The sequence below is a fragment of the Mixophyes fleayi genome, chromosome 5, assembly GCF_038048845.1.
Source record: "Mixophyes fleayi isolate aMixFle1 chromosome 5, aMixFle1.hap1, whole genome shotgun sequence".
Taxonomy (NCBI): Eukaryota; Metazoa; Chordata; class Amphibia; order Anura; family Limnodynastidae; genus Mixophyes; species Mixophyes fleayi.
Genome location: NC_134406.1, coordinates 273,470,861 through 273,498,278, shown reverse-complemented (window position 1 = coordinate 273,498,278; position 27,418 = coordinate 273,470,861). Strand labels below are relative to the sequence as shown.

General features: G+C 41.9%; 1 protein-coding gene across 4 annotated transcripts in view; it reads left to right on the top strand.

The window, feature by feature from the left end:
• ALS2CL (ALS2 C-terminal like) overlaps positions 1 to 27,418 on the top strand; it is a 73,843-nt gene that overhangs the window by 34,037 nt on the left and 12,388 nt on the right. For all 4 annotated transcript variants that reach the window (XM_075214150.1, XM_075214152.1, XM_075214153.1 and 1 more), the window contains exons 7-23: positions 4,849 to 4,977; positions 6,059 to 6,178; positions 7,265 to 7,341; positions 7,892 to 7,958; positions 9,729 to 9,925; positions 11,081 to 11,146; positions 11,709 to 11,807; positions 13,614 to 13,775; positions 15,548 to 15,659; positions 16,892 to 16,969; positions 18,950 to 19,080; positions 20,146 to 20,319; positions 20,769 to 20,862; positions 23,519 to 23,676; positions 25,099 to 25,167; positions 25,843 to 26,019; positions 27,190 to 27,232. In XM_075214150.1, coding sequence (XP_075070251.1) covers positions 4,849 to 4,977; positions 6,059 to 6,178; positions 7,265 to 7,341; positions 7,892 to 7,958; positions 9,729 to 9,925; positions 11,081 to 11,146; positions 11,709 to 11,807; positions 13,614 to 13,775; positions 15,548 to 15,659; positions 16,892 to 16,969; positions 18,950 to 19,080; positions 20,146 to 20,319; positions 20,769 to 20,862; positions 23,519 to 23,676; positions 25,099 to 25,167; positions 25,843 to 26,019; positions 27,190 to 27,232 — 1,953 coding nt within the window. The remainder of the gene's footprint in view (positions 1 to 4,848; positions 4,978 to 6,058; positions 6,179 to 7,264; positions 7,342 to 7,891; positions 7,959 to 9,728; positions 9,926 to 11,080; positions 11,147 to 11,708; positions 11,808 to 13,613; positions 13,776 to 15,547; positions 15,660 to 16,891; positions 16,970 to 18,949; positions 19,081 to 20,145; positions 20,320 to 20,768; positions 20,863 to 23,518; positions 23,677 to 25,098; positions 25,168 to 25,842; positions 26,020 to 27,189; positions 27,233 to 27,418) is intronic.

Genomic DNA, 27,418 nt, shown 5'->3' with positions numbered 1-27,418 from the left:
TCCCTAAATAGTGTTAGACAGGTTTCATTTCTCCCAATATTCCCAATTTTGGCCAAACATCCAGATACGCGGGTCGCAAAAAGTGGGTGGGGTTCTGCAGGTGCAGTGATTTGTGGGCGGAGTTTGGGTGGAATGCGATTTATTTATTTTGATCTCATGATTCTATATGCTGGGAGTATACAGTATATTTGCCTTCTGCTGGACACATACATTACTTTCCATACTAAATACACTGTTTGTATCAGCAATACATCGATGCTAAATGTGTTCATATCTAATAGTACAGATGCCTTTTAATTTTACTCTTGTGTTTTATCATAATGGATATATTGCGGCATTGGGCAGGATGATGAGTAACAAATAAATGTATGATCCTTATTTAAAATTAAAAGGCTGAAATAACATTGGCACCTAGACAGAGATGGTCCCATCCATGACTCAGATGGGAAAGTATAGAAGAAGCCTCACAGACTCTGACATTACTGGGATTAATGTTTCCCTAGAAAGACGTTGCGTAAGACGATGATACGATATCTGCTTTCCATGAAGTGAAATGTGAGACATTGTAATCTGCTTTATAGAGTAGTAAATCTTATAATACAAACATTGATGTCTGTAACAGATTTATCATTGTACATTTCACTCGGTGGGAAATTGTACACTTGTTATTAATGTTAATTCACTTTATGTTTTCATTATGGGAGATTAATAAAATGCAGGAACATAAACTATAGATAGAAGGAAATAATTAATAGTGTAAAGAGGTGAATTTTCCATGCAAAGTTCGTTATGAAACAAGTTTGATGTATGAACTTTGTCGAGCTGTGCAGGAAAATTATGATGTCAAATGCACCTCTATACAAACAAACAGACACCTCTCATCACTATACATCATCTGTATGTGGCTTCCTGCTGTCTCCATTCCCCTCCTCACATCATGCCACTGCCCCTGTCACATGCAGCCCTGTCCTCACTAACACATCACTCATCTCCTGATATACTCTGTGCTGCTGGTGGACCCTGCCCCTTCCACTATATAACTCTCAGTCTGTGGCTTCCTGTTGTCTCCATTCCCCTCCTCACATCATGCCACTGCCCCTGTCACATGCAGTCCTGTCCTCACTAACACATCACTCATGTCCTGACATACTCTGTGCTGCTGGGGACCCTGCTCCTCCCACTATATAACTCTCAGTCTGTGGCTTCCTGCTGCCTCCATTCCCCTCCTCACATCATGTCACTGCCCCTGTCACATGCAGCCCTGTACTCACTAACACATCACTCATCTCCTGATATACTCTGTGCTGCGGGGGACCCTGCTCCTTCCACTATATAATTCTGTAATGCATGAGCTGGTCAGGGTATGCTGGGTATGACCACCCACTATAGATGGGGACTCTATACCTCTAGGATGACACAATGGAGGTAACATAATGACCTAGACAGAGGGTTCAGTTAAAGCCACAGACCCTCTAATCCATGCTTATAATAAGCGTATTCTGTCCCTCAGCCCAATGTAGACCTGGGTCACAATGCGCCATAATGTCTAATCCGGCAGAATCACCGTATGTTTGGGTGATTGTATTAACGTTACACCTTGATTTTCTCATCATTGTATTATAATATATTTATACTCTGCCAAGAATCAGATCTGTGTGAATCTGAATTTCTTTTGCACCTGTCAGAAATAAGATATTTCCTCCTCGTGGTAAAAACCCTTCTCTGTCCGGCCGTCATGGTAACACTTGTAGGAATTAAACACCAGAGTGTGAGAAATATTTACATAACATCGCTCTGAGTGCTGAACACCTACTGCGGGAGCAGCAGGAAGTGATGACTGATATTATGTTACCGTGAAGGGATTAAATAAACACAAAGACAAAAAACAATGACACTCAAATAATAATGTTACACAAATATGGCTGTACTCTGGGAAATATTGTTTTGGAGGTAAATATACTATTATATTTGGGGCAGCACGGTGGCTCAGTGGTTAGCACTTCTGCCTTACAGCACTGGGGTCATGAGTTCAATTCCCAACCATGGCTTTATCTGTGAGGAGTTTGTATGTTCTCCCCGTGTTTGCGTGGGTTTCCTCCGGGTGCTCCGGTTTCCTCCCACACTCCAAAAACATACTAGTAGGTTAATTGGCTGATATCAAAATTGACCCTAGTCTCTCTGTGTGTGTGTGTGTGTGTGTGTGTGTGTGTTAGGGAATTTAGACTGTAAGCTCCAATGGGGCAGGGACTGATGTGAGTGAGTTCTCTGTACAGCGCTGCGGAATTAGTGGCGCTATATAAATAAATGGTAATAATAAATAATAATAATAATTATCTTGCTAAGCCTGCAGACTTTCCCATTCATTTCCTACAGGCGACAAATGATGAACTATGTGTCTGTGATAAACAATTAGTCGCACTTTGACCAATGGGAAAGACGTCTCTCGAAAGCAACCCACGAAAGAGATCCTGACCCCACCTGCCCAGTAGGGGCTGGATGAGCCAGGATAGCATCTGCCCTCAGTGCCAGCTTTAATGTTGTCAGGCTGGTTGGCTGCCTGTGGTCACACATTACATACATGTACCTGGCGGCTGACAGGCAGTTTAGGGCCACGCACACTGGTAGTACTACCAAGTAGTACACTGATTGGTGGATGGCGCAGGGCATTCACCAATCAGACTAGTGGGAGGTCTTCTCAATCTGATTGGTGAATGACTGGAACAGTCCACCAATTAGAGTGCAGGGTGCTTCCACATGGCCTTTAGAGCACCCCGAGAGTAACTGAGGGAACGCAGGAGGTGTAAGTAATTTAATTGGGCCGCCCAAACAGATCTGGGGGTAAAGGTATAAAAGTGTGATTTTTCCATCGAAGCTGCTACAGATCGCTAGAGATCGACGGCTATTTTATGTGCAAAGTCACCACATATATTAATCTGTGATTTTAAGGTTCCAAAATCCAATATCTGGTGATGTGGTGGCGATTTTAAAACATTTATCCACCTGCGGCGGTTTAGTCAAACTTGCAGCAATAACGCTGAAAATTCACCAGAGAAATCGCTGCATATTTAGACCTGCAAACTCGTATTCTGCCTCCTGTTATGCTTAGAATGGCAGATAGCTCAGAACATGGTGAGTTGAGAGATCTCTCAGAACCACCTCTTTTTTTTCAGGCAATTTTTTTTACGGGCAATTTTCCGCTGAGTTGCAAAATTTCAGCTTCATCCATGTTCCCACTTGTATTCCTAGAATGGCAAAAAGTTGGGACGGAGATTTTTTTAGAGTGTTGATTTTGGCTACTATTAACTTGCACTTTCATACATTGGTGGGTTCATACTCACCCGGGAAAATCGCTGAAAAAGGCAAATCGCAGTTTGATACATTTTGCCCCAGGTGTCTGATTTTTACACCAATAAAGTAAACCACCCTCCCTAAAAGTCAACATTCCCTCCTTCCCCTCCCCCCCTCCAGTATCCTTGAGTATCGCCAACCTCAACCTAGAGAGAGACGAGACCCCTCTAATCTGCAGCATTATTACTGCAGCGATCACTAAACCTTACTCTGTGCTCTCTCTGTCACCTCCCTGATCCTGGGCTGTTCTTCTCACCAGAGTCTTACTCTATATATGACTCTGTCACACCCCTCTGTGCCTTCTCCCCTTTTATATTAAACCTCCCCACTCTGTTACTTCTCTGCTACTTCTCTGTTACTTCTCTGCTACTCAGGGGAGGGCTGGCAAATATAAGCCCGGGGGGCATGATACGAACCAGCACCCAAGTAGGAACATTTTAAAGGAAATAAAACACAGGTGGTCCAGTGACCCAGACCAAGGTAACCCACTATGAGAGCGGCCCGGGGGGCAGATGCCCCCCAGCCCCTGGTGACTGCTCCCTCCCTGTAGACTGCACTGTACTCCTCTGCTCACAGTACACAGCCCCCGCTCCCCAGCCCAGCCGGCTCCCGCTGTTACTTCCCTTGATCAGCACGGTCTCCTTCTCTGACTACTCTCTTCCATTCTCTCCTTTACCCTCTTTACAAAAAATATTTATTTTCCATCAATGTCACTTTCTGTAGTTTTCCCTTGTTCTTCCCACCTACTCCTCTTTATTGCCAAATAAAATGTTTCCTAACTTTGTCTGTCTCTTCCTCTCTGTCTAGTCTCCTCATTCTGTCGTCTCTGTTTCATTGTTCTTCGTTTCCCCCTGAGATTGTCTCTTTACTTTCTGGTTCTCTCCTTATACTGACTCTCCTCTGTAGGATCTCCACCTTCACCGTCCGTTTCTGTCCTCTGTCTGTCCTCTGTCTGTTTCTCCTCTCTGTCCTCTCCCCAGATTCCTCTAACTCCCCCGTCAACGGCTCTTCTTACTCACTGCCGCTCCTCGCCAAGAGCCGCCTCTTCCCATTGGTTGGTAGGAGAGGGCCGGTGGGAGGCTCGCGGCAGTCATGTAGGGGTTCTGTGTCCACCTCAAATCCGGTTCAGAAAGTCTTTGCTTACCTCTTGCACTGCCATCGGTAGAGTAACACAGAGTTGTTTCCATTCAAATATAAAACCACTATACAGGTCATTTCACAGTCTCTGATCTACAATAATTCAAATTTAAACCCTAGTCTTTTTTCAATATTTATTGCCATTTAGTGATGCATTCTGAGTCATGTTATTTAAAAAGTTTTTTTTTTCCAATATGGCGACCACTTTAGTTATTAGTTACTTAGGTCTTGGACTGTATTCTGATGTCTATGACGTTCTTGCCCTATATGGGGCTGTGTAAACATATATATTTCTGTAAATATAAAATGTAAATGTCAACAATCTGGTTAAACCAAGTCTCCCCATCTTTGCAAATTTTTCAGGATGCCGGTATCGTGCCTTTGACTAATTCGCTCACTGCATTTGTGACTCTACAAACTTATATCAGACAATCTTTGGATGAAGCCTCCCAGACGAAAATCCTGTGGAGTTCACTGTCGCATCGACTGGTGGTAGGTTGGCGAGCGCTGTGCGCCAGAGATACAGTTCTGCTATTAGCCTCCATCTGTCCCGGGGGGTGTCCCGACTTCCTGTGGTTCAGAACAGTTGCTGCAGATCCAGGACAGATGGGACATATGTCCGAATAACGGAATCCCCGTCATTGCCACTCATACCAGCGGCAGGTGCCTGTGACATTGAAAGGGGGGTCCTTTGGGGAGGGGTAGAGTGCTGAAGGCGGTTAGCACTTCGGACACCAAACCCACACATCCTTTTAGGTCCCAAATAAGGTGAAACAGTTCTAGAAATCACTCCCCATTTATCCTTAGAGTCTGGGCTCCTCCAGAACCTGAATTATGGGTAAATAAGAATTGTGAGTGATTTAGGGTGGGGAAAAATAGGGACTGTCCTGTGAAAATAGGAACACATGGGAGCGATAAACAAGAGTATGTGCAAATGTTTCAACTGTGTGTTTGCGGTGGTCACGGTCACGATTTAGCTTTGGTTATGGCGCTATGTAAACCTATCGGTCCAATATGGAGGTTGTCGTCATCTCTCATCTTACAAGGGTCACACTGAACTGCAGTTGTCGCGGATCATATTCGTTTATACATGAGGCCAATTTCTTACATATAGATGTGAAAATCGGAAAAAGCGTTTAATCAATAATCTAATACAAACCAATCTGACACTTAGAAGGAGACTCCATTGGCTGCTATGTCCGGTTATTACGGTAAAGAATCTCCGCTCACTTTTCCTTGCGCCTTTATGGGGTGTGAAGAAAAATGGGCGGATACTTGAGCCTCAACATCTGCGCAGTTTGTCTCTGGAGACCCGTCGCGCAGCATTGACTCTGCCCCTAAGATTAGAAGAACACTTTGCTTGTTTTTCTTCACTGATTTAAAATAAAAAAGATAAAATACACATCCTTGTTATGTACAATTTCATTTTTAATATTAACTCCAAACAAAACGAAATGAAAGGGGATTGGTTCATAAGAAAGCGGGTGTGGCTTTGCAGGAAAGTGGGCGTTATTGTACAGATCTGGGCGGAGTTTGCTGAGGGGTGATAAATAAATTTGCCACTGTCTCGCAGGCTGCCCTTTGTACCCCTGAACGGCGGATACAAGAAGACAGCAAGAATGTTCCTGTCACGGTCACCAATGGCAGATACGACCGAGTCCTCCTCTTCAGTGACATGTTGGTTTTCCTGCAGGTACGGTCACCAAGCATACCGAAATTACATATCTGACCCCCATCCCTTATCCCCTTCCTCATCACAGCACTCCATGCTCCCACCCTCTCTCCATTTATCTGTATCGGTATAATACCATCTGGTCATTATAGCCAGCAGGGCGGCGCTGCTACTAGCTGGACATAGGGGGGCTCCACAGTGCCAGGGTTTAGTAGGTGCCTAAAACACTGAATAAGTGACAACAGTTACCCGTGGTGCCCCCAGGCTGAGAGCCAGTCGCTGACATGCAGGGGCAGTAACCAGCAGCTTGTTACCTAGTGGTTGCTGTTCCTCCATGTTGGTAATGGGCTGAGTTATGATGTCACAGAGCAGCGCCACAATACCAGACTGACAGAAGTGGAAGTTGCCGTCAGTACAGTAGTATATTATTATTATTATTATTATTATTACCATTTACTTATCAGTACAGAATAAGTAGTATATTATTATCTCTAAAAAAAAAAAATTGCCAACATTTTCAGTGATTTTAAGCACAACAGACTTTGATAAATTACCCCCATATATATATATATATATATATATATATATATATATATATATATATAGTATAGAATCATTATAAGGCATCAATGTATTGTTTCCATATCCAGCTGAAAAATTAGTGTACATTACCAACTATTTTCTTTTCCTTCAGTGTTTCTTACCAAAACCTTTACATCATCCAGGCCTGGTTGATACTTTTGTCTCCTTTGGTCATGACACAGAAATGCTATATGCAAATGGCTGTCTGCAATGCAGACGGCAGAACTGATCTGTGTCATATCCAAGAACAGTGATTAATGCTAATAAACAAAACTATCAGGATTATATATAGTCCTTTGTGAGGAGCACAGAAGGAATTCAGACTTATAAGCCAATATATGTAGTAAACATTGCTCGAGGTCACATCCAACATAATGCATGAAAGTTATTTGAAGGTGAAGTCATCCCTTAATATTTCCTGCAGTACATGCAGCAAGTGCAGGAACTGTAATCAGCTTGTTTTGCATGTTTCATTTACCTAATTTGTAAACACTGACTTTTCTCTCCTTCATCTTCATATTTAAGGGGAATGAAACGAACATCTTTGACTTGGCGACTGTTTGGGTGGACTTAACGGTGAAGCAGAAATCTGAAATAAACAAGTAAGGAAACACAGGTCTACAAATATAATCTTAATATTACAGAAGTATCCCCCATAGAGATCTTCTTACTATGTACACAAGGCACTAGTTCCTTTATTTCTACATGATAATTTGGCCACTGGGGGGCGCTGTTTAATTATAATATAAAGTTTATGATTGATGGGCACGATTGGCAGCTGCCAGTCCGTCATGTTATATTTCTGCTAAGAAACAAGTATCTGTGTGTAACATGACTTATACCCTGTGGTTTAATAAACATTAAAGTGGGATAAACCCCACTTATGTGTATGGAATATTTTCCATTATAGCCACTGACTGACGTATCTCCTGGTTCCCGTGTTATGTGCAGCAGACACGTCCATATCGGGGAACCTCTCTCTCCAGTTTGCAGACTTCCGCCACCTCTATGACATTCGATTAAACTGAACCTTTACATGATGTCTGTTTTAGGGGCATCTTATAGCATTTGTTTATTATCTTTGATAATATTTGTGGTAACATTGTGGCTGATAAACATGTTTATCTGACTAAACTCTGATCTCTGTTCCAGCTACATCTTGCGCATTGTGACACCGGAAGAAGAATTCTTTCTTTCTACGAAAGATCCAGAACACCAGGTTAGATGACGAATAATTCCTGGTTTTCTGTTTGTGTTTTATCTTTTACTAACAGCAGTTTTCTTAAACCTCAAAACTTGTTTTACCTGTTTCAGTAACCTGACCGCATACCATAAATATTGTCTGTAACCTTTGTACACAGAGATAACTGCTGTCCATTAAGTGACATCTTATCTTCCGCACTTGTGATCCCTACGGTATAAACATACTCGACCTGATTCATGAAGGGACATAAACGCCGATTCTGTGCATGTCACAGATTGCAGCCATGTTCAATTCATCTTCGAGCACAAAGGACACATACTACAGTCTGCGATTTCAGGGCGGGGAGGGGGCGTATGTGTATAGTCAGTGTACAGTAAGTGTGTACCAAGCTGGAGCGCACGCAGCAGCGTCAGATTTAAGCTTTGGGTATCTCTCAGGTACATGATTTTCAGTTGTATCACTTGTACCAGCTACAGGTCAGGTGTAAGTGGTGATTACTAGTGATGACGGCTGTGTATACAGCTAGAACATGTGTTTGTAATCAGGAGCAACTGTAACAATGTATTTTATGTACAGAAGACATTAATAACATCCTGATAAATATATTTCATGGAGAAAAAAGAAGAAAATACTTTTTTACCTTTTAATGTTTTATCATCAATTAACTACATTATTATCAGGTGACATTAATTTATTTTTTTTTTCTGTGCGTTTTGGGACTCACAGCCAAATCCAAAGGTGACCTGGAGCCCAAAGGTTACTCCAGACGGTCGAATTGGCCGGTTTCAGTTCTACATTCTAAACCTGGGGACTGTTTAGAAAAACCTTTATCATAACATAAATTAAACTGATTGAAAACTTATGTGCGTTAAGGCAAAAAAAAAAATTTTGGTAGGTTGAGGTTGAACCCAACTTTATCTGCTTCAGAGCAGCAGCAATTTCTGATCCCATAATTCACACAATCACAAGGTAAAGATAATTATATAATAGATATCACATAATATAAACCAGGATTCGAGTGTAACATTATCTTTTTGTGTTCAATTTCTACTTTTTAATGTTATTGTTACCATTACTTTGTATTTATATGATAACTGTCATACTCTGTATGATGTCAGAATAACTTATAATGTATGTTTTATCATCAGACATCACTAGTGGGAGATGAAAGACATCATTAAGTACATAGAGTTTATATCTGTTTGTGTGCAATGGCTTAATGATACATGTCAACTGTCTTTCATCAATTAATCATCATCACCATTTATTTATATAGCACCACTAATTCTGCAGCGCTGTACAGAGAACTCACTCACATCAGTCCCTGCCCCATTGGAGCTTACAGTCTAAATTCCCTAATATACACACACAGACAGAGTGAGAGACTAGGGTCAATTTTGTTAGCAGCCAATTAACCTACCAGTATGTTTTTGGAGTGTGGGAGGAAACCGGAGCACCTGGAGGAAACCCACACAAACACGGGGAGAACATACAAACTCCACACAGATAAGGCCATGGTCAGGAATTGAACTCATGACCCCAGTGCTGTGAGGCAGAAGTGCTAACCACTGAGCCACCGTTTTGCCCAATTTCTTAAAGGTTTCAGCTGGAGCTGAGCAAGTTTCTAATGTGAATTCACTAAAACATTATTAAGTTTGTGGCCTGATCAACGTAACGAACCTGTGATTTTTATGAAACTGTTAGTAATTGTTTTATAGTTTTGGAAAACCTAATATTTACCCTATTAGTTGTCCGTTATTTATTCATCTGCTCGTGTTGTTTTAGGCCTTGTGGTTATGGAAATTAAATCAACTGATTCGCCAGAGTCTGGAGGGAAAGCGAGATTTTCCGTTATGGGGAAAGAGCGGAGAAGACTCCAACCCGCCGACGGCTCGTTTGTCGAGTTACACGTACAAGAACGAGGGCAGATTCAAGAACGCGGTGTACGAAGGCGACATGTCCTGGGGGAAACCTCATGGAAAGTGAGTAGCGCGATGTCCATGTGTGACCGGTACGAGGGGGTTTAATAAATCACTGTATAAAATGATGTATTATTGGTGTATTTAGGAATCTGCCTTAACTTGGTTTGTGCATCGTCTCAGCTTCCAAATCTTCCATTTACCTGGAAAGCAAACAGTCCACCATAATTCTCGGACATCTTTCATTGTACGGCTATTAAAAGCCGCACCCGGTAGACAGACAGTTAAATCATTATCTAATTAATTCATCTGTAAATTTTGTATCTTTGAGAACTATATAAACTTGTTGAACACAAATATTGCAGGGTCATAATTTTGACCCATTAATACCGGTTATGGCTCATGGTAAACATTGTGTTACATTTATAGAACCTTATGCACCGTGATTGCTGTGGGCTACAGACACTTTTATGTACAAACTTTTACTTTACTTTTCTAAACTGTACTAGAACTAGAGATGGTCACTGACCCCCCGTGCACTGATTTTGGGTTTTTTTTGGATTTGGATTAGCTTCGTGTTTTGGTTTTGGCAAAACCGCCCTCGTGTGTTTTGGTTTTGGATTTTTTAGAAAAAAATCCGAAAATATCATAATTTTGCACCTTTTTTGTTCCTACTTTACTATTAACACTATTAACACTAATTTCAAGTCATTTGCAGTCAATTTAGACCACCTCACAGGTCACAAAATTATTTTCATACACTTTCGGACAAATACTGCAGCGACCTGGCTGGATGGTAAGCGACAGAGCAATGACACAAACACACGGCAGTTCCTAGCACATCTAGGACACATTGCACACAGCAGTGGCAGAAAAGAAAAAGGGGGGTCCATCCTCCCTCCCACCCCTCGTTATGTTGGATCTTAAAAAGGAATCCAAAACTCGCGAGATTCGAGTTCCGACGACGTAACAATGATGTTTTGTCTCGTTTTCAATTCCGAGGGCGCGCGCGTACCGAGTCAGCTTGGTACTCGGATCTTCTAAGTTTGGGTATGTTCGGTTCTCGGGGGAACCGGGCCTGAGCATCTCTAACTAGAACTGGTTATTATGGATTACACAATGTACCTTGTGCAACGAAATCCATAAATGTTTCAGTTGAAATAAAAGAAACACCCAGAGAGTAAATGAATGATACAATGTTTCTTTCACCCCCTACAGGGGCACGTTAAAATGGCCAAATGGACGCAATCACGTTGGGGATTTTAGATTTGGTCAAGAGAACGGGTAAGACCCAAAAACTGAAGTAAACTGAAATGTGATTTATTTAGTGATCTTTATACCACCTGCCAGTGTTTGGCTGTACTAGGAGGTTATTAGAGGCAGATTTATAGCTCCCAGGCTCAGACTTACTATCAGTATATTTCAATAGGATCCACGTTATTGATCACTGATGAATACCAAGATGTTCTTCATCTTCAGAGGGTCAGCCAGAAGACCCCTTAAGTCTTTTTTTACTGAACAAAGGTTCCTATCCAAACCCCAGACCATGTTACCAGGACCCCTATGGGGGTCATTGATTAGCTGGGTTCCTATTGGCTACTCTGCCAGACAATGGCTTATCCTATAGTATTATATATCCTATAGTACGATCCCTCGCCTGGGATGGGAAGGAAATACTCTGTAGATGTCTCAGATGGAATACTGACGTCAATACCATCAGAAGATCCCTTTGCATTAGGAATTAGGGATGGGTGAATGGAAAAAACGTTTTTAAAAGTTAATAAATAAATGTCAGTGTTAACGAGGAGGATGTCTTGTGACTAATCTTCTTTCTTGTTGTTTTTAGCTTTGGAATATGTATAATACCAGATTTATCCCGGGATAGCTACAACTGCTATAAATGTCACTGGAGGAACGGAGCGATGCACGGATATGGCATCTGTGAGTAAGTAACACGTGGATGATAATCAGGTTTATTCCCACTGATCTCCCTAGACAGGGACGCTGCCAAGACCATGCACGATAATACCATTCTCTATAGATCATATTCTGTAATGTAGAACAATACGTCTGCAGAACTGGATTCTATTTACGCAGCAATTATTTAACATGAACAATATAGTGCAAAGATTACTCCAGGATATCCTGTCCAATTTCCTTCCAAAAGCAACATGGATTCACCATTGTACTGTACAACAGAGTATATTGTAATTGTTGCTAATATTTGTTACATATTGGACAATAATATATCAATACATTTCCATGTAATATAACTCTATAATCAGTGACATCAATCATATTATCCAGTTCATTACGCTGCCGCTGAGACGATCTGGGTGTCCAGGTGAGTTTTACATTTACTGATAATTGTGAGTTTTGTGGAAATGTAACTTTCTGAAGCAAAGACTCATCAGAGTATGAGTGGAAGACTTTACAAAGAATAAGACAGTGGTTTTGTCCTCCGTTCCAGCCTTCTACCCACAGTGCACTCTGTTATTAATGTAGTATATTACAATGTAACTAGCTCACTACAAAGTAACTATGTATCATGTAAAGCTGGGTACACACCTATGCAGTTATTGTTTAGATGTAACAGTGTAACGATTTCACCAACGACTGAAAATCCCAATATTTTTAGGAAGTTTAGAAAACCAAATCAACAGATGCGATGTGCTGGGCTGTGATATAACATTATCGTGGGAGCGTACACACTAATGCAATATCTGACCCAACAGCTGTGAACTGTGTGATGTGCATGATAACTACATACGTGTGCACCCAGCTTAACACATGTACTATTGTTTATGTGCAACACGTGAGTGGACCTTTTCTCAACTCCAGACTGACAATAAACAGTCAGAGAATGTGCTTTTGGCCTTGGGCAAAACACCACTATAACGGCTATTACATAACACAGTGAATTTCCCCCAGTTTTTACTCTTGCATTTCACTCACATTTCTCTTTTTAAAAACATTTACCCCAAACACTAGACCAGTGTATTTTCTTGACTTAAAATTTCACACCCAGTTGATATACAGTGTTATAATGGCCAACACACCCTGTGCTCTCTACGTTATAAGGATGTTGTAAGTCACTGTAGCGTTGTGTGGCCCTTATCAAGGGACTCGGGCCCTAGGACCTTGTGATGTTATATTGTCACAAGTCTCCACTATCCCAGCATCCGTTAAAGTCAACACAGTAAATTCTGATTTTGCCTTAGCTTAAGAACCGTAGGACCGGTCCTGTTCATGTTAATAAACACAAACATCCACTAAACAAAAAGACAGTTGTCAGCGCTTATCCTTTTCATGGCATTAGTATTAGTTCATATTTTGATCAAAACATTTAAGCCTGCATCCCAGCATCAAGGGTACCTCATTATATGAAGGTCCTACACTGACTTATATGCTTAAAACACCATTAAAATGCAGTTCAAATCAGATGCACTCACCTCCCAGGTATAGGGGTTTACATCTAGCAAGGGCTGGCTTGTGGGCCACAACCCAATGTGCCTTAAATAGGCTTGATGGACATCTGCTATGACAATAAGGCCATATTTTGAAACAAAACCAGAGAAAAACATCCACTTAAATGAGGGTAGAATGAAAAAGTGATCGTAAATGTAACTACTTTAATTGTAATATGTCTGATGTAGAAAACATACGTTCCGTGGCTGGGACCTGTACTGTGAATAATGTGTCTGTGTTATTACAGTGCAGCACAATGACATATTGTGTGATGTATTTGTAGGTACGCGGATGAATCTGTGTATAAAGGGTACTTTAAGGACAACTTGCGACAAGGATTCGGTATCCTGGAGAGTGTGGTATCCTCTACAAATCCATTTACATACACGGGGAACTGGGAGAAGGACAAGTGGTCGGGGTACGGCGTATGGGAGAGCTCTAACAAGTGAGTGTGTGGTTACATGTTCCTAAATATAGGCTGCCAATGTCATTTAATTACACCTTGTTGTTGTGTTCATAGCTTTTGTGTTTATATTTTTTGTGTTTCTAGTTTTTGTATTATAGTTTCAGAATTGTGTTTCTATCATTTTTAAGTTATAGTTTTTGTGTTATAGTTTTTGTTACAGTATGGACCGCCTATACTACCCTGTCTGTTGTTGCTGGGAAGTGGCTGGGCTTACTTTGCCACCATCCCATTTCGTCATTATGAATACGCCCCTCTTGCCGCAGTAGGAGGAGTCTGTTGCCACCACTGGACTCCTTTATGGCATCCAGAACCACGTTCCTTCTGGATAACTGTGTTGGTGTACTCCTCTGCTGGTACACTTGGACTGGTACCCCTGACCGCTTACTATGGATCAGGGTACTGTAGATGGATCCTCCCCTGGCCTATCACACTGACCACGGCTGCTGGGTAGCAGGCAGAGTGGTGGTACTGGAGAGCTGGGGCCCAACCTCAGAACAGTCGGAGGATGGATTCGATTTAGGGTATAATCTGTAGGTCACAGGATTACAGCAATATTGAAGAAGTTGTCAAGCAGGGTCTTGAAGCAGAGAGTGATGTTTATTTCGCTCAAGTGTCCTGACAAGAACAGTTCCACTGATTAAAGGTATCAGTGGTCAGGTCAGATGGAACATCAGAATTATACATTTCAGTTTACAAGGGCTCTCTTTTTATACAGTTTTAGACACAGCCTCACAGGCTATTTTTAGAATCAGGATGCAATTTGTTTACCAAAACATGGATTTACATGCAATGCAAAGCTAACAATATTTACACTTATCTGTGATATCCTAAAACCTTGTTGTGAATTCCTGCTTCTAATTTTGGAAACAGTTGACATCTGACAGCAAGTGTAGTTACCCCTTCCTTTCCCTTAAGGGGTATTGGACACTCACATCAAAAGGTCTAATTAACATGAGATTAGCATGGGTGCTTTCTTCCAACAATTGCAGAATACACATTTCCTCCAAAAAAAAAGAATTCCCCAAGAAAAGTTGCAAAAGCCCAAACAAGGCATTTCCTTACACCAAAATACACAAAATCTACCTTACATGTTAGCCACTAACAAGGAGGTAAACGTTATTGATACGAAGACCCTGGAATTCATTTCAGACTGCTCCACAGGCATAAACCCAGCTGTTCACTTTCATTTTCCAAACTGCAACAGAGAAAGTGCCGATTTTTTTTAGGAGCAATGTCATGTTTTTTCCTTATCATAAATATCCCAGGACTGATTACCCAAGATAGGTCCACTGCCCACCTGGATTAAATTATTTGAGGGGCCAAAAGGGCCCTGATCGCTCTGTGATTTTTCTAGGCAGACAGGGGCTTGTATACCAAATGTCTTTACCCTCAATTTTTAAGATTTGGTGGCATCAAACACTACTCCCACTCTTCCAGCACTGAACAGACAGAATGATCCATACTGGGTCATCTATTTGTCTCGACTCTCTAACTAAGGTGTCATAAATTGTCTTATTGAGTAAAATGACAGTTTGCGGAAAAATATTCCTGGTACCTACAACACTACATGGAGAAATCAATATCTGAAAAAGAAGAATACAAACTACATCCGAGTAAGAGCCGCAATCTTGCGGTTTGGATCTTGTTTATATACCTTGATCCGTATGAGAAAATGACACATAGAAGAGATTTGTACAATATCATTTGAGTTCTCTCCAAGTCCGAGCGCTGATTTCATCCTGTTTCCTCAGAGGAGAACGGTACATAGGAATGTGGCTGGACAACCAGAGACATGGCCCCGGCATTGTGCTCCTACACTCCGGCTCCTGTTATCAAGGGATGTTTAATGCCAATAAACTAGTGGTAAGTAATAACTTATCGAGCAGCACAAACCTTTCTGTGTATCAATGCGGAACCAGCAATTTCCTGACTCCGGCTCTGTATGTGCAATTGTGCCAAAAATTCAGGGTTAGTTTGGAAAGAATTTACTGTAACATAAAAGTGGAAAAAGAAGATTAGTCATTTAATAACACAATACTGAATTTAGTAACCGGGAGGCAAAGGGAGGAGGACTTTGTAGCTTCTAGAACAGAAAGAGGCTATTTTACGTAAAACCCAGTGAGTGCAAGCTCTTGGAGCAAACTTATACTCATGAATGTTATTGGCTACTGATGTCACAGTCGCTCCCAGATCTGTTCAGAAAACTCATAGACCCTGCAATCAGTCATAACCAGGGCCGGATTAACCATAGGGCTAACTGGGCTACAGCCCAGGGGCCTATGGCATCCAGGGGGCCCTTGAAAGTGCTCCATTCCCTTAATCCGGCCCTGGTCATAACACTAACAAGAGCAAAAGCGGTGTTGAAGGGGGAGATTCAATTCAGCGTGAGGTGTCTCTAGAACATCCACGGAGACACATCTCGCCGATGTTATGGCAGAAATCTCCCACAGAGGTGCACAGAACAATGAATAAATATTCCTACCGGAATGGCTGGCAATGCGCGCAGCTGGACATCGCGGTGACGTCCACGCGCCACATCGACGGCAATTGAACCTCCCCCTAAACGTTGCTTAGTGACGTCACACTCTTTGCGCAAAAATGCATCTGTTGTTTTGCCAAATGTCGCGTCTCCTGACGGAAGCAGCCGGGTGGTTTGGTGTCGTTGGTGCTGAGTGCAGACTAGGGGCGAGACTTATGTACCCACATGCAAAAAAGATATTTCCGGCCAGACTCACAATCCCACAAACCTAGGCAGATAGATTTTCCAAAAGCGACATGTGGGCCGGCAGCCATGAATAGACTGTACGTAGTTGGGGGCATTTGCAAAAATAGAAACACTCTGCACTCTTACAATGACCCTCAGAGACTTACAGGATATAAATAAACTGGTTTATGACACCGACTGTCCAAAATGAGTTCACTTTATAGATCCACTTTCTAGTAATGACTCATCCAAATAAATATTACTAATCTCCTAAACTATGATAACTGATTTATTGTATGTACAGTGACTGAGTTTACCTGCAGATAACAGATATCCTGGTCGGTGTTTCATAGGCTGTTACGATAATATAAACTCGTATCTTTGTTTCCAGGGTAACGGGATTCTGATTACAGAAGAAAACACGGTGTACGAGGGACAATTCACAGAGGAATGTTTACTGTCTGGAAAAGTTAGTGCTGAACTTTATTTGATTTATCATATTGGGTGGAATTTAAAAACGGCCAATTACTTATCTTTTAACGATTTGTCTTTTAATAACAAATTAGACACCAATACCGAATACACATCCAACATAATCTAGTTACAAGAAGTAAATGTTAAAGAGGTGTGTGTCCAAATTACCATCATGTTTATTAATGATTTTGTGAATTATTATTATGCTTTGTTTATAAAGCGCCAACATATATGTACAATTATATACAATGACGTGAAATAGAAGGTGCACCTTGCCCTATCCAAATGAGCTTACAATCTAAGAGTTGTGGAGGGGGGGGGGCACTTGATGCATTTGATAGCATAAGGAATAGTTTGTTAAAATATAATTTATTTACAACTGAAATGTTATTTTCTATGTTAGAAGAGTCTATTTTTATTGCCTTATTAGGTTGTTTGCTGTGTGCTACTTTTAATAAGTTTTACGTGCTCTTGTTGTGGGCACTGTGTTTTTCAAGCTACAAGTTATAGCTCTTTATAATAATGATAAAAAAATATTTATTTAACGTGAATAATGAAAACAAAGTAAATAACTACAGAATTAGTTACAAAGAAACATTTGAATTCCACTCATTCTCTGTAATTAACTTGTCATCCAATAGGGTCATGATATTACTTTAAATGATTGGCACTAAGCAGAATTTCATCTGCCTTTTACGCTGGCGTCCATTGTATCTTTGTATCAGTATCGCATATAACATATAACTCACTGGTACATAGTTACACACCCCAGAAAATAAAGAGATTGATTTAGCATAAAACTCAGTACGATTAGAAACAAATCGACTGATATATGGTAAAGTGAGTGGGTGCTATTTACCTAGGTGGGGATATGTAAAATGATTGGTCGTTATAAATTGAAGTATGTGAATTAACAGAAGGAAGGAACAGCAAAGTGTAAGGGTCATTTGCATAAAGGGGTGTGACTAGTAGATGGGGCGTGACTCAGAACGCCAAAGACTGTGAACCTATTTGAGTCACTAAGCTAAACCTATTACTGCTCTATAAACCTGTCCCTGGACTAGGCGTGTTTAGATGTAACCTGTCCATAAAACGTGTAGAGCACTGTAGATGCTTGGCAGGAGCAAACGCAGGATTTGCAGAGGGGGGTTTTCCACACCACGCCACCAGTGGGCGTGACCAGTATGCATGGGGTCGTGGCTATAATATTAGACTGTGCTTGGTTATTCTCCAACTCTTCCTATCCCCATAATATACATGGGCAATGCTGCATGCACTACTGTTAGGTGCACGCAGCTCTCCCTTTTCAAGCAGAGCTGTGTGAAGCGGGGGCAGGGTCCAGCCACCTCAATTATACAGTGCCCCAGGCTTGGATGGGGTTTCCAGGCACGAGTAAACCCCACTCTGTTTGCCAATGCTTGGTATCTTAGTAACAGTCACACACTAGATGTCTTATTATGCACAATACTGGCAGAATACTAGAAAAAGCATTTGTGGAATAATATTTTGGTTACTTTTCCATCAATTTTTTTTCCCACAGTAAGGGATGAGGAAACTCAACACTGTTTAACATACATTTCATAGGCAAAATGTAGGTTTAAGTACAATTCTTACATCATTTCCTCTTCTGAAGGTCATCATTGTCTGTTCCACAGAACTGTGTGATTTCCCAGCATCCTAAGAGTAAGGCTCATGGACATGTTGAGAAAATAGGCAACTATATTATTCGTATATGGAATGATTCAAGTTTTTTATACCCAATAGAATTTGCTTATGCTCCTGCCCAGTATAGTCACTCTGCAGCAGGTTGCAGTGTTAGAGCCAGCAGAGTGTGACTGACAGACTTTTGGACCTGTTCTCATTCATACGGGACAGGACCAGTGTTGTCATAGCAGCTTAATGAAATTAAATGTTGGATTTTTGCTCGCAAGTGGGCGGTCATAATCTATTAAACTGATTTTTGGTTTGTTCTTAGGGAAAACTGATTTTTGCCAATGGATTCACCTTGGAGGGAAGTTTTAATAAAACAGGTGACTCTGGCCTGCAGACACAGGGGGTCCTCTGTACGGCCAGCGGCTTCCAAAACGAGTTCATGAAAAGGAAACAGTGAGTAGTCATTATGGAGAGAAGGATGTTAGCTGGCCAGAAACCTCTGATAGGGGTGGTTTATTTCAACTTTACTTTTCTGTAAATGTTGAGTAAAATATTCACCATCCTGCTCAGATATCGTCATTTATCTGCTTTTCCAAAGTTAATAACTAGAACAACAGCTTTCATATTACTTAACTGGATTATATATAATTATATGTCAAATGTAGATTGCAATGTAGCGGCGCCATCTAGTGGTAAAATAATCATCAGTTTAAAGCAGTGCCATATAGCGGTGAGATTATCATTAGAATAAAACAGTGCCATCTAGTGGTCAAATAATCATTAGAATACAACAGTGACATCTAGTGGTGAGGTTATCAATAGAATGTTAACATTATTGGATTTCCATTAGCTTTTAATAAAATAATAAGTAACATATCAAAACAAAAGCAATTTAAAATATTGTAAAGCAATGCAAAGTGTGCTTTTGTTATAAAATAAATGTTAGTAAATATAAAATCATCAGTAGCGCGCATACCCGGTCACAGAGGGCATTGCAGTTGGTGGCAAATGTCACATGATCTATTGGTGACATCCAATCGTTACTTTGGTAGACCAGGAGTGGTCCCGACTGATCACTATAATATTCCCATATTGTCAGGGCTGTAATTATAAGGAGATTGCTTAGAGATGAGAGAAGGTCGTATACCTGTTGAGCAGAATACTTCCCCATTGATATTTTGGGTGCAGAATTTTGCACGTTTCTCCAGGTGAACGCACCTGCCGACTTTTCCAAAATCCTAAAGCATAATTCACACTAGTGAGGATGTTAAAGTTCACAGTTCGTTTTGAATTGAAGGAACTTGTACACTCTTAATATTGAGACACAATTGTAAGTTACCGCTCGTGTGTAAAGAGGTAGGAGACCAGTTAGTCTCTAACTAACCTCGTGTGCTCTAAACTATTAAAACAATAATCCAGATGCACATTCTGCAGCAGTTTATCCCAGATTTTAATGTGCTGTATGTCCCATAGAAGAGGAACGATCTTTGTCATACTCGCTCTTTCCCTGTCCTGCAGTCAGTTCGGTGTTGGCTCTTTCCCGGTCGAGGAACGCTGGCAAGGAATATTCAAACAGTTCCAGAACTTCCTCCAATCTGGGTGTAAAAAAGAAGTTGAAGAAACGTTTTTAGGTTTTAATGTCAAATCAAGCAAGAAAATTCGTAAATCTCAGGAATATCTGAGCTGTCAGAGGTGAGCAGGAAATATTTACAGTAATATGACTGGTACGGTACGAGGGTGACTATAGCTTAATAAAAAGTACTTTAAGCTACAAAATAGGTAATACAGCATTTCCAGACACATGGGGATTAGTAAGTGTCATTTGTATTCAGACATTAATTGCACGCAATTCCGTTCACTGTCGTGGCGCAAGCGCAGGGCTATTTCACGCAAAATACGCCATGGAAATGGACTTACATCTGAAGACTAATCAGGCACATGGTGTGTACTCTGATGGACTTGGGGTTAGAGACTTGTTGTGTACTCTGATGGACTTGGGGTTAGAGACTTGTTGTGTACTCTGATGGACTTGGGGTTAGAGACTTGTTGTGTACTCTGATGGACTTTGGGTTAGAGGACCCTGACACTGAGGTCCCAGCCAGAGGCAATAACCAACATCAGTTCTCTAATCTATTTCCTAGGGACAATGAGGAAGTTTCACAGAAGATTGAGGATCTAATGAAGGAAGTGAGTCTCCAGGAAGAACCTGAGGCCTTAAAGTTGTATTTGGAAAAGGTAAGAGTCTGTTCTTTCCGTTAAATGCATTAATTCAAAATGTAAAGAGGCTGTAACCAGGGGAATATCTAAAGGATGAGGCCCAAACCAACATGTAAAGCAGATGGGGCAATTAGCCGGGCATCGGACCGTGTGTAAGACCTTCTAGCTCTCTAACCATGGGACCAGTTGGTGATCAAGGGGTGAACTCCGTATGATGTGAGCCAGGTCCCAACATAGAGGACCATTACCCCACTCTGGCAAGCCCCACTCACTCCCCCAGATAGTAACTCTGTAAAACGAGTGAAAGACCCACACACACCAGCTCCTGACACCCATTTAGCTGGAAAGTCCTCAGGTGCCCTCCAAGCCTACAGACCAAGACGACTAATGATGTAGGACCACAGGGGATCTTTGTTCTAATAGTCTCTGGTGTCCACTGCTTCATATAGCCGATGTATACCCTGGACAGTTACCCTTACACAGATAAGGAAGTTGATAACATACAGTGGAACATCAACATCAACCAACAGGATGTCCATCAAACATAGAGAGGGAGCAGCAGAGCTTACATAGAAAGTTACTACAACTTGTGAAGGGGCTGCCCAGTGATGGAACTTCTTACCCACCAGACCAGGTGGTGGATGGCTGAAGAAGTTCAGCAGTAGGAGCCGGATGGTTTCCTATAGCTCGGCCATCTTACCATGGGCTGCAACATTGGCAAATGTCAACAGCAAAGTGACTCAGAATGTGGTGATCATTTGGAGCTTTCAATGAACAATGTGGACTCTGGGTGCCCTTTTTTCTGCACATTTCTCCATTTTGGAAGGAACGGCGTCCAGTAACATAGTGTCACACGCCGGGCCTTGATGGGGTCCCGGCATATTTACCTGCTCCACTCAGGTCTCTGCTCCGGTTCTGAGCGCCTCGACCCTCAGGTGGCGCCCGCCATCTTGGATTCAAGTCTGCGTGTACGCAGACCCTGTCTCTTTTATAACCTCTCTCCCCGTCCGTTACTGGTTCCTCCTCCTCCACAGATTATTTAAGGCACCTGACACTGCACCTGGTGTGCTGTTCAGTGATACCCTTCAGCAGCCTGTCACCTAATGCTTTATTCTCCTAACGGGTCTCGTCTGGTACTCACTCAGAGGGCCTCAACTTGCGAGACAGAGGCCACAAAGTCCATACCTCCTTGCGGAGGTCCCTGGTGAAGACAACCTGCCTTGTTAGACTCCTCGCCTTTGGGCTGAGTAATGCTAAACTAGACAGGTCCAGGGGATCCGAATTTCAGCTTTGACTTTATGATACATAGTAGGTATTGAGTGAAAAGACCTTTTGTGTAGGCAGACAGAGAATGTTCAAAGACCAAGAAGTAAAAAAAGTAAGGAGCCAAGTGGTCAGCAAAAGAACAAGAACTTTGAGTGTTGCACACATCTCCTATCGGACATCTTTGCCTTTTCTCAATCTCTGACCATCTGCATACCCATTGCCGAAATTAATTAAACACCATGGTCCCAGACAGTAGAACATGGAACTGAGTCCCTGGACTACACAGACTGCTGGTTAAAGGCTTGATGGGAAGTCCTCAGCTTGACCCTCACACCACTTCCTCTGTGGTCCTACCACTCCACACCTGGCTAGGAGTTGCAACTCAATCTCTATAATATCAGGACACAGTTGAAGGCCATCTACACTACAAGGAATCTGGACACTCTGCTCAATGTCCTGCCACTCACAAGGCTCTGCTCCCCAAACCTTGTGTTGTAGGGACCTCTGGTGGAGTGGTTGCCTTACCTATGGCCTCCTGGCCACAAATACTCCTTCTACAGACTGGGAACTCCATATCAAGAAGAAACGAGCAACATCCTCGACTTCCGAGCCCCATCGTCAAAAAGCCCCAACTAACATTGTATAATATATAAGATTGCTTTCATTTGCACTGTTTTACTCAAGTTTATTTTGCACACTTCTACTACATTTTCTTGTTTGCAAAGTGTTCTTTAAATGTTCGACTGGATCTGCACAGTTTTATTTAAAAATTTACCACCCAAAGTCGGAAAAATTGAAAGAGCTGCGCCTCATCCTCTGCAACTTGGGCGGATTTCAAAAACGAAGTTGGAACAGTAGTGGGTAACAGATTGGTGGGAACTGTGAGGGCGTCGGTGAGAGGGTGTCTGCGCACTGGGATGGGAGGAGCGTGAGCGATAGAAGAAAGCGGAGCTGCTCTTACCATCCGCCCTGCGCCCCATAATATCTCATGGCAGACCTGCATGCAACAATCACACCTCCAAGCTTCTACTAGTCTTTATTGCTGGATTTCAGAATTCTCTATTTAGTGAGGGGGGGGGGTGACTCTTTGCCCTGAGAAAACTGGGTGATTCTGCAAAAACAGAACAGTGGCAAAGAGAGCTTTGTTTAATAGTTGTTACTTCATTCTCAAAATCATTTTCTAACTTTAGACAGAGGTACATTTTATCAAAAATTTTAAGAATATTTTTACCTAGTAAAGGTCGTTGTCTAACCTTCTTATAACACGCGGTGTGTATCATATTATCCCTCATTATAATAATAGGCGGGGCATATCATCCAGTGGGTGTGGCTTCATGGGAATGTGGTTTTCTCCAGATTTTGCCTTATATAGTGTTGGGAGATACTAACAACGGTGATTTCCTTCTAGGTCTTCGATTCGTCTCAACACCCATTGAATAAACACGTAAAGATGCTGTTGGCAGCTTTCCAGGCTACGTATTCGGGTCTGGGAGCCAACCTGCACCTCCTGAGTATGGCCCAGGAGGAGATCAAGTACTATGCGAAAAAACTGTGGGAGTTCTTCAGGTGCTGAGCTCGTTCCCAGGACAAACCGCTGGCAATATTACCAAATATATTGTGGGTTATAATGCATGGCGTATTAAACCTCTCTGTAGCCTAAAGTGGATGCACAAAAAAGAAAATCATAATTTCATATGGAAAACACTTTTCTGGCTTTGAAATATTATAAGTGAATATTTGTGCCGTACAGTTCAAGCAGCCAGAAGCCTCCTCTATGTATAATAACTGTGCTATTTAGTATGGTGTTTGCATATGTCCGTCGTTGATCGTGTCTTCCATGACATTTTAACTACTTGCATGTATGGATGAATAGAGAGAGTCGGTGACACCTTTCTTTAAATATCACTGAATATTTGCATTTATAGCATATGATTACTTTAGAAAAATTTATGTTTTCAGCATAACTGAAACACCTGTCCTTTGTTAGCGTTCCTATCCCCTGCAGTACACTGTATCACCTGCAGGTGTCACTGTTGCCTTTTGCTGCCTATGGATCTTTAGTCGATGACAAATAATTTTCAGTATATCATCATCATCATTTATTTATATAGCGCCACTAATTCCGCAGCGCTGTACAGAGAACTCACTCACATCAGTCCCTGCCCCATTGGAGCTTACAGTCTAGATTCCCTAATATAGACACACACACAGACACAGAAACAGACAGACAGGGAGACAGACAGAGAGGGAGAGACTAGGGTCAATTTTGATAGCAGCCAATTAACCTACCAGTATGTTTTTGGAGTGTGGGAGGAAACCGGAGCACCCGGAGGAAACCCACGCAAACACAGGGAGAACATACAAACTCCACACATAGTAATAAGGTTGTAGGAAGTCCAGTTATACGCCTAAAAAAAGCTAAATAAAAAAGTGGTCTTGGTTGTTCAGCAATGCACCCCTCGAAAGAGAATTCTCTAATACCCCATTCATACTGCCTAAAAGACACAGGTTTTTGTTGGGGTGAGCCCCGATGATTCGGGTCGAGGCTCAATGTGAATGGGTCCATCTACCAGTGTCGAATGACCCGGGAATTAGACCCAGGTCTTTTGCATGGTTATTCCCGAGTCTGACCCGGCTAGCCGTCAGTGTGAACGGGGAGACCAAGGTTTTTTTAACCCGGGTCTCACCGAACACCATTGAAAAGTTAAAAAAAAAATCATCATCACAAGAGGAGCCAATCAGAGCTCCCTCTTGTGATGTTGCCAGGCAGACCTGGGCAGACTCGTGTTCAGTGTGTACATGATCTACCTGGGAATTAGCTGGGGTGGGAGGCTCTGACCCACCAGCAATATCCTGTGTTCATATACCTGGGATATTGCAGGGGCAGCAATCTGAAAGGGGTATTACTGACCATTACCAGGAGGATTACATTGTGCAGTTTAATTGAAACGGTCATTTACTTACATGTGATTTTGTTTCTTTTAAAAGAGCCTTAATTGCTATAACTGCGGAGGACGTGGGCAAACTGCTGATGAGAGAGGAAGACAATGAAATAAGGTAACAGCTGATACATACAGGACATGAACGCAGAATGTAGACACTATAGATACTGATCACAATAAGAAACCTTTGTATTGTTATGTTATATTCTTTCTATAACATGGGCACCTACCTGTCCATCTGCAGACAATGCTGGTAGACCCAGCTGACAGCTACATGGACTTTCATGTCAGTAATTGTTTAAATTTAAACTTCAAGTGAAAAAATTGAGAGCGTTATTGTTTACAACATGTAACATCCATATCTACTTTTATAAATTCCAAAGTGCAAAAATAATACGAACAATAATCCCCTTCTATAATACTGTGGTATATGGGGCAGTTCGGAACATAGTCCATAGTGGTGACCGCAATCCTGGGTACATTTCTCCCATATTACATATTATCAGCCGGGGTTATTTTATTCCTCTCACAGTTTTTGTTGCATGTGGCATTTAAGCACTGATTTGTGCACATATAAAAGCCCTAACTCGCATCAAATGCCCCCGGATGGTACCAAATCCGCCTCATGGAAAGTACAGCAGACTCGTGACCATTCCACATTCAGCCTTTTGAGCTATTTCTGGCTGATTGCACAAACAAATGTACAACTAAGGTGCAGGGTTTACATATCCGCCGTCCCCGCAGGTGAATTGCACATTGGTTTTACCGGCTCCTCTTTCCTTTCTTGTAGCGATGACCTGAATCCTTACACCCTCATCCTCCCGGCCATCCTGCCCCGCTTCCACCCCGACCTCTTCATGCTGTACATGTTGTATCACCAGCAGGAGGACGCCCACTACTGGCAGGGCATAGTACGCCTGGGTGTCCTGACCGACACAAAGCTGCTGGAGTTTCTGGATGTGCAGAAGTGAGTGAAAGATAACGTGTAACATGAAGTGTTCTGCAAAGTTACAAAGGGGTTTATAAAGTACTATGTGGTATAAGGTAATTACAGTGAATCGTGATAGGTTTAATGTCATCCAGATTTTATTTTGTTTAATTTTGTTTCTACTTATGTTTTTTTGTTTTGTGTTTTTATGAGCCCAATGTCTACACCGGATTACGCCGTATATTCCAACTGATGTTTCCCGAGACAGCCACACATTTTTGATGACTGAATGTGCTATTGGTTGCTGGGCAGCACGGTGGCTCAGTGGTTAGCACTTCAGCTTCACAGCGCTGGGGTCATGAGTTCAATTCCTGACCGTGGCCTTATCTGTGTGGAGTTTGTAAGTTCTCCCCGAGTTTGCGTGGGTTTCCTCCAGGTGCTCCGGTTTCCTCCCACACTCCAAAAACATACTAGTAGGTTAATTGGCTGCTATCAAAATTGACCCTAATCTCTCTCTGTCTGTCTGTGTATGTGTATTAGGGGATTTAGACTGTGAGCTCCAATGGGGCAGGGACTGATGTGAATGATTTCTCTGTACAACGCTGCGGAATCAGTGGCGCTATATAAATAAATGATGATGATGATGATGGAAAGGGGGAGTGGCCGCATATCAAATGGGTGTGGTTTGCGTGGGTCTGAGTATGGTTTGGACGAATCAGGCATGGCTAATTTTCTGTCTCAAATTTGTAAATGACCCCTGTCGTGAGGTTACTGTACACAGTTTATACTGGTTGGGTACCCTATATAGATCATGTAAACCCCGACATGATGACACAGAACGTGTAATCACCTACAGAGCACAAATAGCGACAGCTTGGAAAACAGACGTCAAATAGTTCCGACGGATGAAGATCCCGGGCGGCTCCAATTACGTCACTTTGAAGGGCCACACTATGATTTGTGTTGTTAAGCTGCTAATTAAAGGAGGCGGCGTCTGTACATTGCAGAAGGCTTTGTAAAGAACATTGTACAGACGTTCCCTCCTTAAATTATCATCTTAACAACAACATCTACGCCCCCCCCCCCCTTGATCTATTACTTTAATCACCCAGTCAAAAAAAGTCAATAAGATTTGTTTGACATGATCTCCCCCCAGTACACTGTTATAATACACATACATTTAATTCTGATTTTTTTTAAACTGTTTAGGCAGCTGTGGCCCTTGAAAGATGTGAAGCTGACAACCAACCAGGTAAGAATGGATGTGACTTTAAGCTCTTGTTCAGTATATGTCCAGTAATCGGATACAATGTATCAGTGAGATGTTTAGTGCACATTCCCAAAACTTTTGAGACGTTCCGTTTCTTCATGAAGAGCTCCAATGTTCCAATTGTAAAGCACTATGGACTACGGATATATTGTGCTATATAAATGTTAA